This window comes from Marmota monax, unplaced genomic scaffold, assembly GCF_021218885.2.
Source record: "Marmota monax isolate L192 unplaced genomic scaffold, Marmota_monax_Labrador192_F-V1.1 WCK01_AAM20220418_F8-fsc00160, whole genome shotgun sequence".
In the NCBI taxonomy this organism is placed as follows: Eukaryota; Metazoa; Chordata; class Mammalia; order Rodentia; family Sciuridae; genus Marmota; species Marmota monax.
In genome coordinates, this window is record NW_026694183.1 from 794,382 (window position 1) to 812,120 (window position 17,739).

The 17,739-nt window shown below is 39.1% G+C and overlaps 1 protein-coding gene across 1 annotated transcript; it reads right to left on the reverse strand.

Moving 5' to 3' along the window:
- Window positions 1-16,485: 16,485 nt before the first annotated feature.
- On the reverse strand, window positions 16,486-17,424 carry LOC124107792 (vomeronasal type-1 receptor 4-like). The gene has a single exon (XM_046465989.1). It carries the CDS (start codon window positions 17,422-17,424, stop codon window positions 16,486-16,488), a length of 939 nt encoding a protein of 312 aa, XP_046321945.1.
- Window positions 17,425-17,739: the final 315 nt, after the last annotated feature.

Here is a 17,739-nt window from a genome sequence, read left to right on the forward strand (position 1 = left end):
GTAATATTCTTGTTGACTTTTCCATACATGTCCCTTTCTACAGTACAGAGGAATGGCCTCATTATCCTTGAATTCTGATGTGTTCAGGATTGGTACAATTACTCTCTCTGCTGGCTGCACCATGCTGAATCAGAGAAAATGTTCTGCCCAAGCAGTCATCATCAGCTCTCTCTATGCACAGAACTAAGAAGATTCCTGTCAGCTCCTCCTACTCCACATAACACGCAGGGAGATACTATGAGTCTGGACCTAGAAATCATGAAGATTTAGTGTAGACTTCATGTAAAGGAAACTGAGCAGCTAGGTGACTTTAAAACAACCTCTTTTTACACGTTCAAAATCACAATTAATTTTCATGTGAACAATAAACCACAGCAATTCCTGTCAGTAAGTATCACATTTAGTTAAATTAGGATCCATGGTGGCTTGGCATTTAGGCTAGGACCCATTTACCTTTGCTATCTAGAGCTATTCTTCATCAAACATTTCAATACTTGTGTGGCTCTGGCTTCTGAAGGGCTCAATCAAGTGTCCATTTTTGGCTGTGATCACTTACCCAAACTCTTGATGGGTCTCTTCTCACAGATGCTGCTCTCAAACTCACCCTGAATCACTCACCAGGCTCTTCCTCTCTGCCAGGCTGGTGACCTCAGTGCAGAGGCCTCTCTGACCAAGATGTGTGCTGCAGGAAGGTGGACTGCTCCTGAGATATGGGTCTGTGGTTGTGTGACCTCACCTCACTGTGACAGCAGCAGCACTGGTTGTGCAGGCTGGGGGAGCTGAGGACACCGATGAAAACTTTCTCCCCAGGTGACACTTATGAAAAACAATTTTAAACTTTCTTCATAACATGTCTTCAGAGGATATTCTAGTGTTTGGAGAGACTCTTACTTATCCATGAACCTGGGAGACCAACACGATGTCACTTGGAGGGGTTGGGAAATACTGAGGTCTGTCATATGAAGAGCTGGCAGTGAGCTTTGCATGTCTCATATTATTTCTTCCTTCCCTGGGAAGATTTCTACCCCAAATCTAGGTGCTTCCAATTCTTCATTTCAATGAACAGCACCAGATTGAAGGTATGAGCAGAGAAATGAAGAGAGAAAACACATAGGAAGGATATTATACAGGTTCAAGGAAAGGAGAGAATATGATCCTAGTAGTTCACCTTGGAAGGCACCAAATTCTTCTCACAAAGATGAGTGAATTCATTGGATACATTTACGTAATTGAATGTTAATTCGTATCATAATTTTGGGAATAAATATGCCCTGTCAATATTGACCTCCACTACAGACAGGAGGGAGAAACAGAGCAATATCCATCAAACAAACATAATATAATAAAAGGCTCCTTCAACAATGTCATAAACAGGATTTTCTGACTTGTCTGAGCCAAGATTTCTGTAAATATGAGAAATCCAAGGGATACTAACATTAATTCAGTAGCCCCACAAGGTGACCACAGAACAGGAGTCCTTTCAGTTACTACACTCCCTACAGCCCTGCAAGGACAATGTATACACAGAGGCACCTTAACTAATGCTGTGAGATTTACCATCCAGGTGGAAACCTGTGGTGTGCACAAAGATGAGTTTTGGGCAGTGACAATAAATGGGAGTGAGACTGAAGTGCTTAAAAGAATAAGGACATAGGAAATGGATGGGCAGGGAAAAAGATGGTAGAGCTCCTGTGATATGAAGGAGAGAGAGTGCAAAAGAGAGAAGGTAAATGCAAAAAAGGCAAAAACTCATTACTTATCCACAAAAAGCTCATAGACATGCCTAGGTGTGGGCACACATCAGGTGAGGAGCCAAGGGACACAAGGACATAGGGTTAACCAGGTAAGAGAGACATGGGGTGCAAGGTGACACAGAAATGAATATGCTTCTGGGGATGGGGACAGAATACAAAATAATGTTGAAGGTTGCTGAATGTAAAGCCTCTGAGGTGTTCATAGCTACACGTGGTGGAAAGATGTGAACAAAACCAGGGGAACTTTGTTCAAAACAGGCCCAGAATGTTTCAAAAAAGTGAGTGTATGCAGACAGAATGAGCCTTGGAGGGGACAAATTAATTAGACAGAGAACAACAAAAGAGCTGAGGAAGGTGGTGGGGGAAAGAGCTAAGGGGGCCATGAGGCTAAAAGTGGAAGGAAATACAAATGTAAAAGTGTAAACTTCTAGATTTCAGGACTAATATGAGTTCCCACAAACGTGCTGTAACTTAGTGACAGAAAAGACACCCGTGAAACAGGGAAAGTGTCTTGATTGAGGACCAGGCACATATGGAAGAAAGAATATGAACAGCTGTGCCCCAGGAGGAAGGTAGAGGACGATGGCCCTGGCTGCAGTCACTTTGCAGCCTGAATTGGGTGTTGAAAAGGCTGAGAGTTGACCTTGGACATTTGGTTGTGTGGGGCCCAGGGGCCCTGGGGACAGACAGAGGTAATGGAGTTGAGAGTGGATACAAGAGAAGACAGAGCTCTCATGATGAGTCTTGATGGGTTAATGGAAGGCAGAAGGGCTGTCCTGAGGCCACTAGGAGAGACATCACTGAGAAATGGACATTAAATATGTCATAACACAGCTGTGTGTGGGTTGGGCATGGAATGGATTCATGGCTCTGAGGGTTGGGGGAGCTTCCATGTGTGACTACAGCTCAGAGTGACGAGCCAAGCCTCCCTGAACAGTAGGGGAACATGTATTCAGACACAGCCCTGCTTATGGATGGGTGACTGACAACTGAATTTGTGTACATTTGTGGTGTACATGAGGAATTCACATGGGTAGATACTATGGACTGATTACTGAAAACCAGGTAATTTACCTACATATCATGTAATATACTTAACTTGCGTGGGGGACATTGAAGATCTCTCAGCAAATTAGAAGCACACAACACTGTCTTGCTATCTGCAGGTTCCATGCTGTACAGCAGATCCCCAGGGTTTATTCATGTAGTAATGGAACTTTGTGCACTAACAATAATCCCACATGTCTTTCACTACCCACCTCTTTACAGCCCTAGTTGCACTCTGTTTCTGTAAAGTTAACTTTTGTAAAAGTTAAAAGTTTGGTGTCTGGTGGGGCAATGTTCAGAGGTAGTGGAACTTTTATGAGATGACCCTGGTGGAGGTTGACAGATAACTGGGTCTTTGTCCATTGAAATAATCAAGGTATTTCTCATGAGATTCTCCTAATTCTCATGAAAGGGTTGATATAAGGATCTGCTCTCTAGTTTTCAAATTCACCATGTGATCTTTCACACACACATTCCTCTCATGTTGCCCACCATCTCATTATGACACACAATGCAGCCACACATGAACTGAGCTAATGTGGGTGGCATGCTTATGAGGATGCTAAACTGTGAAATATGATCTCTCTCTCTGTGAAATACAAAACAATATAAAATAAAGATACTGTGTCCACCTAAAACTTAAAAATAAATAAATACTTAAAATTACCCAAATTCTTGGGTTTTCACATACAAGAGGCTAATAAACAAGACTTTATGCTATATCTATATGAGATCATTAGACTCTTCTCTCAAGATTGCACACACCCTCTTTGATCCTGATTTCAGCCTCCTCAGATCATCTCTTCCTTATGATGATCTACATTGTCATTCTGTATTTTAAATAATAAAGCTTTGGGGCATCAGTTCTTCTGACATCCATATGCTCACACCACACCTGGGACTTTTATCTGGCAAAGAAGTACAATCTAGAAATAAGGCAGTGAGACATCCCAAGGCACAATAACTGGAACACATTCATTAGAGTGGGACAAGTTTACAGTTGGCTTTAGCATTGTATCACAAGGAGGATTTTTTCAAAAAATATAATTTACATAGTATTGACAATATTCATGGTTGAGTGAGCACGATTTTGTGATGGGAGCCCTTAGATGACCTGTCCCTCACTTCCCATTTGATGGCCTTATAACTCACTCCCATGACTCCTCTCCATATAGGTTGAAGATCTGGGGACTACTCAGGCACAGCTCTTCCAATGGATCTCCAGAGCCTTTGATGTTTTAGATGTTTCTCTGCCTTTCCTGGACTCTCAATTCTCTCTGCACTCAAAGACATTTTCCACCCTTAAAGTCGATGTTATCCCAGGCTGCTTATTAGTATAAACAACCTTGAACAGAAATTCCATAGAAAAAACAGAACATCCATCCTCCTGTGAAATGTGCATGTCACAGAAAAATTAAGAGAATTTTCTTTCCATCAGGCCCACATGTGTATTTATATACTCAATTCATGTACACATTTTTTTTAAAATAAAGGTGTATTTGGATTTTGATGTTTTAGTGAATTTTAACATTTTTATTTCTTTTATATGTACATATCTGTTTCAAGCTCAGAATCCAGAACCAGGGACTCAGGGCAAGTCAAGTCTTGAGATATTTAGCAGAATGTCATTGTAGTACTAAGGGATACAAATAGGGCTATAAACTCTAAACAGTAACCACTTTTCCTCATTTTTCATTAGGGAATAGCCAATAGTCCATTCTTAAAGAAAACATACATAGAACCTCTTAATCTGCAAAAGATAAAGTGACCCAAATTATATGCAGGCCACTTTAGGAAGCTTTCCATTGCTCTGACAAAGGTATCCAACAAGGATTACCTAGAATAGGAAAGATTATTTGGGCTCATTGTCTCAGAAGGCTCAGTGCATTGATGACTGACGTCATTCCTCTGGGCCCAATGTGAGGCAGAGCATCCAGGGAGATGGCATGGAAGAGGGTACCTGCTCCCCTCAAGGCAGACAGGAAGCAGAATTGGAAGACAGGAAGAAGCCACAAGGAAAGATGCCCTCTTCCAGTGCTCACACCCAGTGACATATCTCCCCCAGTCACACCACACCTGACTTCAGTTCCAAGGGATCAGTCCATTCAAACTAATATGGATGGGTAAAGTTACAGCTATCACAATGGAATCATTTCAGCACTGAATATCCCAAAATTAACACAGGATATTTATATCCAAGCCATAAAATAGGCCAAACTACTGTATAACTATAACATAGCTGGATATATATTAAAATGTTCATTTCTTGAAATGTATCTCTCTCGGTCCTTGGATTAAAAAAAAATCGCCCAGCTCCCCCCACATCACCAGACATCCCGGTGCTTGAAGCAGACCAACTCCATTTTGGAAAAACATCCTCACCACTTTAAGGTGGGCGTGGCTACCAGTTTGGATCACCATTTGAGCAGGCACATGATTTCCAATTCCTTCCCCCTCCCCAATGGTGTTAACTAGGCACAGTGGCCACCCAGCACAAAACAGCTCTCAGTTGGATAGGAGTGCAGTGGGGACAGGGCACCACCCACCTTGAGTGATCCTGGGGGTGAGAGGTCCAGCAGTTGGGACCTGATAAATAAGAGAATGGAGGGGACTAAAGTCTGGAGCATAACAGAGAGAACAGGATTTGGGAAATCTCCAGGCAAGAGAGGGAGACAATACCAGTGTCTAAAGTCAGACAAGTGGTCACAAAAAAAGACCCGCAAGGCACTATTTCCATGCTGGGACTGGTGAGCAGCACTCCCCACTTCCAGATGCTCCACACCAGGTCCAGTCTTCACAACTTGGTTGCTACACCATCCTGAGGGCAGGGACACCTACTGGATGAGACGAGAAAGAAATGGATCTCTAAGAGTATCTTTTCTTTCTTTTTTCTCTTCTTCTTTCTCTTATACACCTCTATTCTCTGGTCCTCACATCCCCAACATATGTAAAACCAAGAACTTTGCATGAAATGGGACTTTGAGAACTGAGTCACCTAATTAATATAATATAAAGGAATTGCATAAGCCCTTTTTTCTTCTTTTTTTTTGACTCTTTTTCTTCTCTTGTTTTTTTCTCTATTTCTTTCCCTTTTTTCTCTTTCTTCTTCCTTCACCCTTCAAATTATACTATTTAAACATCTTGTATTTTTCTAAAAACATATGTGTTTGTTTTATGTACTCTCTTGTCTTCTCATGTAATTGTCTACCCCAAATTACCTCCTATCTATTCTCCTGCTACTAACCCTCTTCACTAGATTTCTCCTTAACATTTCCTAAGATATATTAACTATATATGCTCACATCTTTTCCCCTCAATATATCGTCTTATGCCTGACCCCAATTCATTGTCCACTGCCAGAAACTCTAAACCGATTTATGAAACTAGTGACTATATTTAAAATAATAATTGAATCCAACATTTCTGGACATTGAGACTAAACTGTAAATGTCTTAATAACAACAATTTGTTCATAGGTGATGTATTGTTGATATTGGGATCTGTTGAGATTGTCCTTCCCCACAAAGGAGAGAGCTTGGAAATCTACAAGAGCACTACAATTCTATAGGGTAAAAAAAAATACCAGATCCACAGAGTGGAAAGGAAGACACATGAGCAACATGAAAAGACAAAGGAAGAAAGTACCACAAACAAATCAAGACAACACATCATTAGAACCATTGGCAGCTACAGCAGAAAAATTACAAAGATTTCAGGATATACAGGGTTAAAAACTTTTGGAATCTCAAAGAAGACATAAAAGAAAAAATACAGGCAGTGAAAGGCCACTTCAACAATGAGCTACTGCTGGAGTCCAGCTCCAACGGGGGTCTCAGGATATGAACGGATGGTGAGGAGTCGGTGAAACGGGTGGAGAAACAACACAGACACCAAAATGAAGGTGCTGAATCCCAATCTTTACCTGTGAAGTTAATCATATATACTTTTCATTTTGGCAGGCTCACAGTACTTTGTGGTTACAAAACAGGAATCATTATTCAAAGAAACAAAGTATTATGTAACTACAATTAGAAGAGAAGAATGTATCTTGGCTTATGCATAAGCAAGCATTTTTCCTTTCAGTCGCATTTTGCTTTTGAGCTGTTTCTGCTTAGTTAATTTTTAATAATAGTTATAAAGGTCCCAAAATATTGGCCTATACCTTGACTATTCTTTCTTGACTTACTGACTAGAACCGGTGTCATGGTTACGGCCAGTGGTTATCTTGAAAAGAGAGGCTACTAATTTTAATCAAACAAGAGTAAGAGCACAAACCATTGTGCACAGGAACAAGAACAAGTTGCCTAGTAATAAACACTAATCTGTCTTCTTAACATTAATTCTTCTTCTCTAGATTTTAATTTAATTTCTCAAAAACTTCCTTGACAGGAATACAGGGAGTTTTTCATTAAACATTAACAATTTATGCTCCACAGCTGAATCATTTAATTTAGAGCATACATATCTATTCTTTAGAAGTAGTTGCATTAATTGGGAAAGTCATGTTTTTTCCTTCATACTTAATGGTCATATGAGAAGTTGCAACTATACTTATTAAAGGAATACAAAAACAGCTGATTCCCAGAAACATACTGCGCTCCTCCAGAGTATGGAAACTTGTGCCATCCACCTCAGTAGGGCCTTGCCATTGCCTGAGTCAGGGGAGGGGTGCAGCAAGCTACATAAACAAATCCAAGAAGCAAAAGATCACCTCCACAGAGAGAAGAGGTTCTACAAAAAAAAAATTGAAATCCTTGAAGTAAAAGAAATAATAAACCAAATTAAAAACTCAAATTAAAGCATCACCAACAGAATAGACCACTTAGGAGATAGGACTTCAGACAATGAAGATCAAAAAAGTCACCTTGAAAAGAACATAGACCACACAGTGAAAATTATAAGAACCCATGAGCAGAACATTCAAAAAATATGGGATAGCATAAAAAGATGAAATTTAAGAGTAATTGGGATAGAGGAAGGCATAGAGGTCCAAACCAAAAAAATGGACAATCTATTCAATGAAATAATACCAGAAAACTTTCCAAACATTAAGAATGAATTGGAAATCCAAATTCAAGAAGACTACAGGACACCAAATGCACAAAATCACAACAGACCCACACCCAGGCACATTATAATGAAAATGCTGAACATACAGAATAAGAAGAGAATTTAAAAAGCCACAAGAGAAGGGACTCTGATTACATATAAGGGAAAATAAATTAGGATAATGGCAGATTTTTCAACATAGACCCTGAAAGCTAGAAGATCCTGGAACAACATATATCAAGCTCTGAAAGATAATGGGTGCCAACCAAAAATCTTCTAACCATCAAATTAACCTTGAGATCAATAAATGGGAAGGAATCAAACTAAAAAGTTTTTTTTCTCAGCAAAAGAAACAATCTTTGAGGTGAACAGAGCCTACATCCTGGGAGCAAATCTTTACCCATCAGACATCAATAGAGCACTAATCACTAGGGTATATAAAGAACTTAAAAAGCTAAGCACCAAAAAAACAAATAAACCAATCAACAAATGGGCCAAGGACCTGAGCAGACACTTCTCAGAAGAGGATATACAATCAATCAACAAATATATGAAAAAATGCTCATCATCTTTAGAATTAGAGAAATGCAAATCAAAATTACTCTAAAATACCATCTCATTCCAGTCAAAATGCAACTATTATGAAGACAAACAGCAATAAGTGTTGGCGAGCATGTGGGGAAAAAGGTACATTCATACATCTCATACATTGCTGTTGGGACTGCAAATTGGTGCAGACAATATAGAAAGCAGTATGGAGATACTCAGGAAATCTGGGAATGGAACCAACATTTGATGCAGCTATGCCTCTCCTCAGACTATACTCAGGGAACTGAAAAACAGCATATTCTAGGGACACAGCAACATCAATGTTTATAGCAGCACAATTCCAAACAGCTAAACTGTGGAGCCAACCCAGATGTCTTCAGTGGATAAATGGATTAAAAATGTGGTATATATACACAATGAAATTTTATTTAGCAATAAAAGAGAATAAAATCATGCCATTTCCAGGTAAATGGATGGCATTGGAGAAGACATGCTAACTGAAGTTAGTTAACCCCAAAAAACAAATGATGATTGTTTTCTCTGATAAAAGGAGCCTGACTCATAGTGGGGTAGGGAGGGGAAACATGGGAGGAATTGATGAATTCTAGTTAGGGAAGAGGGGAGGGAGGGAAAGGGAAGAGGCAGGGGATTAGAAAGGATGGTGGAATGTGATGGACATCATTATCCAAAGTACATGTGTGAAGACTCGAATTGGGTGTCAACATACTTTATATACAGAGATATGAAAAATTGGGGTATATATGTGTAATAAGAACTGTAATGCAAAAAACTGCATGCATAAAGACATGAATTGTGTGAACATACATTATATACAAAATATGAAAAATGTGCTCTATATGTATAATAAGAATTGTAATACATTCCGCTGGCATGTATTTTAAAAAATAAAATCAATTTTTAAAAAAGAAGAAAATTAAAGGGATAAAAATAGGAAAAACTAAAATTTCTTCTTTGCAATTAATATAATCCTGTGTTGAGAAGGTACACACAAAATACTTGCAAAATATTTGTAGAGGTGATAAATTCAGTAAAGTAGCAGAATATAAAATCAACTCAAAAATCAGTCAATTTTCTATATGCAAACAATGAATCTACAGAAAATGAAATTAGAAAAGTAATCCCATTCACAATAACACCAAAATTTGAATGCCTAGGGATAAATCTAACCAAGAATATGAAAGACCTCTAAAATTAAAACTAAAAAACAATAAAGAAACAAATTGAAGTAGAATGCAGAAGATGGAAAGACAACCCACGTTTTGAATAGGAAGAATGAATATTATAGGACTGAACATATAATCAAAACCACTTTAAATCTTTAATGCATACTAACGAAAATATCAATGACAATCTTCACACAATGATAAAGAGACACAAAAGAGTTCTCATAAGAAATGAGATAGAAATCAACATATAGGAAATCATAAATGACCACAAATAGACAAGAGGAAAATAGATATTCCAAGAAACATCATAATCATCACTGAAAATTAAGACAGAATATTAAAATCTACAAAAGAAAAAAGCATCAGATCACATTAAGAGGCAAATCATGAGATTCACCTTTGAATTCAATGTCTTACATACATAAAAACTTACATACATACTAAGTCTGCAAATAAATGGTCTCTACTACCCAATTAAAAGACATAGATTAGCAGAATAAATCAGAAGGCAAGACCCAACTGGATGTTGTTTGCAAGAGACTGATCACATAGGCAAAGATGCCCACAGGCTGAAGTTTGTAAAAAGACATTTACATATCACACAAATGGAATCAGAAAACAATCAGGAGGAGCTGGCTATTCTCAGATGAAACCAAAGGAGATTTCAAGCAAAAAATAACCACAGAAGGAGAGTACTTTCTCGTAAAGGGAACAGTTCAACCAGAAGAAATAACAGTAGTAAATACACATGCTCCAAATGACAGGACACGTTAAATAAAATAATTCTTGACATTAAATTCCATATAGACAGCAATAAAATAATACCTAGTGATGTTAACATACTTTTGTCACCAATAGATAGGTCATCCAAAGATAAAATCAACAAAGATATTACCAAGTAAATAATACTACAAACCAAAGGGACCTAATATACATTTAGAATACACCTCTTCCTCTCACACACATTCTTCCCCTAATATCAACCAGCATCTTTTGACATAGCCCAGAATACTCACAGGAACTGAGCAACTGTTGGTGCCATACTTGCAATCTTCCAAACCATGAGATAAACCCTTCTATCTTCAGGGAACTGAGCTTCTGGGGATTTGTCATAGAAGTGGGAAAACGGCTACTAATGTTATCTCCTATCCCTGTGTGAGAGGCAGAGACTCTTCCCTCTGGAAGATTCCCAGTTCCACATCTGGCCTTCGGGGTCTCCTTACTTCAGTCTCCTGGGGTCATCTCTCCACCTGGGATGGGCTAAATTCTTCTGTATCTTTGAAACCTACAGCTTCATGGAACAGGTACCCAAACTCCTTCTCTCCTTGAAGCTTGTTCTTGGACACACAGCACCCAGGAGGGTTCACAGGTCCACAAGCACAACCTGAGGATGAGGAAGGGAGTTCTCCGAGGCCTTGTGTCTGTGGCCCGTTTGTTGTAGTGGGACAAGTCTACAGTTCCCTCTGACATGGGCTCATGGGCAAGGTGCACTTAAATACATGTGTAACCCAGAATGTGGGCAACCAGCATTCATGGTGGAGGCTGCATGGCCCTGTTCCCATGAGAGTCATTTACTTCAGATGGCTTTATATCTCCTCTAAACATCTGTTGATCTAGCTTGAGGATCTGGACATTGGGGCATATCATCTTCTATGGATCTCCAAAATTCTTGCTGTTCTTTGGTTTCAGTCTTGTCTCTCTCTACAGTAACCAAACCTGGATTCTGCCCCAAAATTTGACACAATTTCTGTAATTGAAGTCTCTCAATTACTTTTAATATCCATGAAAGAACAGGATGTGTCAAAAACAGCACATGCACCCACCCTTGAGAAATGAGCACACACAGGAAACTAAATCAATGTGAAAAAATATCAAGACCCATTTCTTTACAGTGTTCATGCTAGAAACTGTTTCCATGAGTGAATACTTTAGTAAAACAGTGATTCAACAAATTCAGTCATTAGGACCAACTTGGATTTATTTGCTTCAAGCAGCATTTAATAGAGATTGATGTGACTAGGCATTCAGACAAGGAAGTTAATACATGTAATCTGAGCTACTCAGGAGCTTGGGCAGGAAGATGGCAAGTTTGAAGCAAGCCAGAGCAATTTAGTGAGACCATGCTACAAACACAGTGTTTTATAAAGGAGGCTGGGATGTAACTAAATGGTAGAAAACTTGCTTCACATGCAGAATGCCTCATGCTCAATCTCCAGCACAGCAAAAACAAACAAAGAAATAAATAAGAAAGCCAAAATCAAAGTGACATTAAAGTATTCTGTGCACAAGAATGAAGTGAACCCACCCTACTCACCTGCACCATTCCCAGGCCAATTTTACACGCAACCAGCTGAAATACCCTTGTGTCACCCTAGAAAACTGTGTGAAGTGAGCAATTAAATAGTTGATAATTGTGCATAAACATACAATCAACACACTTGTGATAAGATTTGGGAGGGTTGTGCTCCAGAGCCTGGATTGAAAGGAATCTAGGTAATGTAAAGACATGATGTGATCATCCAAAAAAACACAGAAAATATCAGAGAAATCTTCACCAACCACACATAGGATTATACAAAGCAGGAAATGAGATGCAAAGGGCTTGTTGCAGAGCTCATGAAGCCCAAGGTGGTTCTGGGGCACAGCCAGCACCATGCTCTTCCACCATGTGACCAGCGCACTGGTTTCATTAAAGAGGTTCTTGGCATAAAAGTTAGCTAGCGAGATCAAAATAAACACACAGACTCAATTACCTTTTTCTATGACCAGGTCCGAGACGGCTCTCACCTCTCTGGCTCATACCTCGAACCACCCGGTAGGGCGGCAGGGATTACTCAGGGCTAGCAGGAGAGAGACAGAGAGAGCATGCCAGGGAGTGGCCTTTTATTGTGGAACAAGAAATTCAGGGGAGAATTCCATCCAATGAAGGTTGAGGGGGGCAGCACTCCAAGCTCAGGGTCAGTGATTGGCCTCAGGGTCAGTGATCAGTCACATCCTGACATGGACAGGCTCTCACACCAGGAGAGGGTCGGGAAAGCTCCGAAACAGTTTAGCCAGAGCGCCTCACACCCAATCCGGGAGTTGCCCAATCACGTGTGAGAATGGCTTCCCACAATGCTCCACCCTCCACACAGCAGAGATTCCCAGTGCCTTCCAGACATTTTATTTTCTTAAACAATGAAGAAGTTAAAGATGTCTGCAGACACATTAAGAGAAGTTACCAGCAGAATGTTAATATTTTCAGGAAATAGGCTGAAAAGTTTCTTACTTGGATGAGGCTGTTACAATCTACACCATCTGGAAGTGGGGTAGGTAAACAATAAAACATGACCAATTACCTGGTAGATAATGTGTGCCCGTACATATCAGTGGATCAAATGGTTGTAATGCTAAAAGAACCGCAGGGCCACATGGAGAGGGTGCCCTTTAGAGCTGGGAATGAATATGGAGTCCCAGCAGTCAGGAAGTGGAGAGAAGCTGGAATGAAGGTGTCCATGTGTACTTCAAGGAGCCTGCAAGTCATACAAGCTGCATAAAGAGCTATTCTTTAATTCTAGATGGTCACTTGACTGAACACAAAGGATTGAACACAAGTGCAGAGGAGGAGTTATCCAGAGCATTGCAAAAAGCCTTGGCTGTGCCAACAAGCACATCTCATTTCTGACAGATGGTAGAGGCCAGTGCTGCAGGGGAAGCAGATGTGGGTGCAGCTGTGTTGGGGAGACCAGTGATGGGAGTTAACAGATGAGGACCTTCCACAACCTCATGGCTTCCCTAGCACACCCTACCTGCCTCCTCAACACAGAGGAGGGTTCTAGGAAGACCTAACTGCACCTCACATTTGTTCCCTTGGGTATGGTTTTATTCTGGGAGTAAATACCTCACTCATACGTATGTATGTATGCCATTTATGTATGTATATGCTCAAATTAATCTTCATGGATACATAAGCCAAGCAAATCTTCAGTTGTATAAAAACAAAACTTTTTAAAAGATGATTGATATGTAGAAATTCTTTGAGAACAGAGCTCTAACATTTATTGAGGATAAGTGCAGTATACAGAGAAGAATTGCTAAAACACATATCAAATGCTTTATTTATCAGGGTGTATATGAAAATGGAAAGCTACTTTTGAAAGTTATGTAGAAGCCTATTGTTTTCAATTCCAGAATGACTTTAGAGATGTTCCTAATAATAATTCATTGCCTACATTAATTGTGAGTTAGGTTTACAACAGCTGCATTTTACATTTTCCTTCCTGGAGAGAGAAGACCAGTATATTTGTTTCTTCTTGGAAATCATGAAGAATTTGGAAGAAAACTATCTGTTACTTCAGGAGAAAAGTGCTTATTATGTGGCACCCACAGTGGCCACATCAATGAAAATGGTGCACTGAGGTAGCAGTCTCATTAGAGATGTAGTTCTTGATGTTTAATAAATCAGACCTTATCCTGCTGCTTCTGATCAGCAGTGATTGTAACTCTGTCATAACACAGTTTAAGAACATATGCCAATTGTTATTTACTATGTTAAAATTCTGTAGAAATTAGTTCCTTACACCAAGAAGAGTCCTCACATGTAGCATTTTCCTCTCAATTGAATGTGAGACATGTAAATTTCATAAAAGCATTATTTTTTCAGGTTTAATTCTAATAAAATTTTGCTTTTCTTCATGTTAGGTTAATAAAAGCATTTTCTTTTGAAAAATATAAAAATAAAAGTTCGAGTACCTGATGGGTTGAAATTCATAGAAATATTTGGTAAACACTGGTCATACATGCTAAACGGAAGCCTATATAAACCTATAATCAGAAAAATGTGTGCAATTTGTAGATGTTTATACATAAAAATATGTTCACATATATACATGTATGTGATGAAACACATGAAAGTATCATGAAAACATGTCACACATCCCACATGTCAATGCTGATCATGATGCTCCAAACTGAGAGAAAATAATATGTTCTACTGATCAGTTTCTGCTGCATATCCAAATGCCTACACAATGCCTTATAAAGGAAGGAAATTTATTGAACTATATTCTGGAGATTCAGGAGCATGGTGCCTGCATCTGCTCAGCTCTGATGAGGGCCTCATAGGAGATGGAATTAAAAGGTAAAAGCAAGTACAATAGAGACCACAGAGCAGGACTTGAGTAAGAGACAGTTGAGACAGCTGCACTGGCCATAGTGCAACACATGTTCTCATGGAAACTAATAACCCATCATTAATCCCTGCCAAGTTGATCTTCCCATGACCAACCACCTTGTATTTCATCCACTTCTCAAAGGTTTCACCATCCAAGAAATCACACTGGGGTAAAAATTTCCAACACATGGAATTTAGGTTGGAAACATAAATCACATCCATACTAGAGCATGTGTGCATCAAGAGAGAAATACTATAATTGTTTGAAATTCCTGCAGTTAGATTCTATCATCAACAACATGGGAAAATACAAATTTGAAGCATATGGTTTTTCTTTTTTTTTCTTTTGTTTTAATTGATTTTGTCTTTTTAAATACATGCAGTGGAATGCATTACAATTCTTATTACACATATAGAGTACAATTTGTTATATCTTTGTATATAAAGTATGTTCACACCAATCCATGCCTTTATACATGTACCTTGTGGGGTTTTTTTGCAATACAATTCTTATTACACATATATACCACAATTTTTCATATCTCTGTTTGTATATAATGTATGTTGACACCCAATTCTAGTCTTCACACATATACTTTGGATAATGATGTCCATCACATTCCACCATCCTCGCTAATCCCCTGCACTCTCCCTTTCCCTCCCACTCCTTTTCCCTATCTAGAGTTCATCAATTCCTCCCATGCTCCCCCTCCCTACCCCACTATGAGTCAGTTTCCTTATATCGGAGAAAACATTCAGCATTTGTTTATTTGGGATTTGCTAACTTCCCTTACCATTATCTTCTCCAACGCCATCTGTTTACCTGAAAATACCAGAAGCATATGGAATTTTCAAAGTCAAATATGAAACAGATGATGTTGAATGACTTTATTTATGTAAAGTGCAAAACGTTGAAAGTGATCTCTACTGTTTGAGGTCACATATTGGTCATTATTGGGAACACATACAGGAAAGAGGAGTCACACCGATTAGGATATTGTTTTACCATGTAGCAGCTGCTTCCACAGGTGTTTTCAATTTGTGAAATTTGATTAGAAACACATGCTAACACATACATACAAACATTTCAATGATACATATCACTTATTTAATATTAAGTACTGAACTAAAATTTATTAATACAAAGTGTTGTAAACAAACGAGGTAGATATTAAATAAAGGTAAAAATTAGCTGATGAAAAGAAGAAATATTGCATTGTGAAAATCACAGTACAGAAATCAATAAATTCAATATAAGCTGTTTAATAAAGAGGACATCAGTAGACCTTTACTTCCCATCATGTTCAAGATTACATGAAAAATGCCTCATTTCATTGCAAAATACTTGATAGTGTTCATCTTGAGACTTCCTTCAAAGGACACAGGGAAACATAAACATAATATGTAGATAAATGAAAAATATGTGTCACTTGTAAATAAAGAAAGTAAAATAAAGAAAGCAGATTTTATGCTGAAGAATTTGGCTGTTGTTATAATTGGTCTGAAATTTATATTTATTACATATGCTTTTCCCAAAATACTTTTGGGTGGACATTAAAGCCAAATCTAAGTGGTATACATGTGGACTTACTCAGGTACACATACACAAACACACACACATGCACACACTGTAATAAAAAAGCACATGTGTGTTGATTGTCATTCTTAGATATACAACTGTATCACTATTCTTTTAATTTGGGATTACAAATGAAAAAACACGAAAGAATTGTGCAAAGCCTACAATTTACATGTTCCTCCTGACACCAGGGATTTTTCTATTCCTTATTCCAGAAAGACTGAGCCTGGATGCACTGGAGTTCCTGCTCATGAGCAGAAAGGGGCTGACAGCTGGGAAACTGCCAGCAACTATGGCACCCATTTTTACCAGCAGCCAGTGGGGATTATAAATAACAATCATACAAATTTGGAAGATGCAGGAAAGTGTATAAAAAGACGCAAAGGTGCTCACCAGGAGGAGGATGGTTTTGGTGGCTCTGGACTCAGGGGAGGACCTGAGGGAGCTGGTCTTATGAACGTACTTCATTCTCTGCTTGTGCCTGTGCAGGATGAGCACCATGGAGCTGCTGGCCCAGAGCATGAGCCCCACACACAGGGCATCAGGGAATGTTAGCAATGCTGCATGCAGTGATTGTGAGGTTTTGTCAGGATGAACAGAAGAACAGTATCCATAATCTTTCATGCTTGTGATATTATTGTTGCTCCTTTTTCCAGTCATATGTGAAATAATTATAATATTTACAAGCAGGTACAGAATCCAGCTCAGGTATATGGAGAAACCAATGTATTTGGGAGCTTTCACTTTAAGCTCTGAACAGCTGGAATTCTCAGGACTAATGTTCATGGCCTGGAAGACACTCAGGAGGCAAGTGCTGCCAATGGACACACCCCTGCCCACCCTGTGAAGATAGAAAAGCAGCTTGCATCCAAAATCATTGAGGAAATCTTTCACTCCAAAAGCTGCCACTGTCTGGGGAACACCTCTACACAGGAGGGCTAACAAGTTGGCCACAATCAAGTGCTGAATCATGAAGTCTGTTTGTCTTACCTTAAACCCCATGAGGTAATGGACCAGGTAATTGAGAAGAAGAGATAAATTACCCAGAGCTCCAACCACAGTCTGTGACAGGAAGATGATACATACAGCCACATCACTGGCTGCCATTCTGCCAGTTCCCTGGTATCCCAGCCAGAGGTTCCTGGAGGGAAACAGGAGGCCTGGGCTGCACATGTCCTATCAACCAAAATTCAATATTTTCTACACTCCAGAATTTCTATTCTGAAAACTTATTTAAGGTTTTATTTTCACTAGCAGGTTTTAATGAGGTTCATGACTAGTTAAGAAGGAAGTGTTTAAAAATCCCTGTTGTGAAGACAAAACATGGTGATTCCTGAATCTTCATGACATGATACAGGGGCTGAGTACACCAGGAGAACTTGTGCATACACATGTTAAGTCTCTGTCCAGATTCATACTCTG

Bases quoted from the DNA above. Each gene is read 5' to 3' on its own strand.
- LOC124107792 (XM_046465989.1), bottom strand. From the start codon at position 17,424: ATGGCAGCCAGTGATGTGGCTGTATGTATCATCTTCCTGTCACAGACT.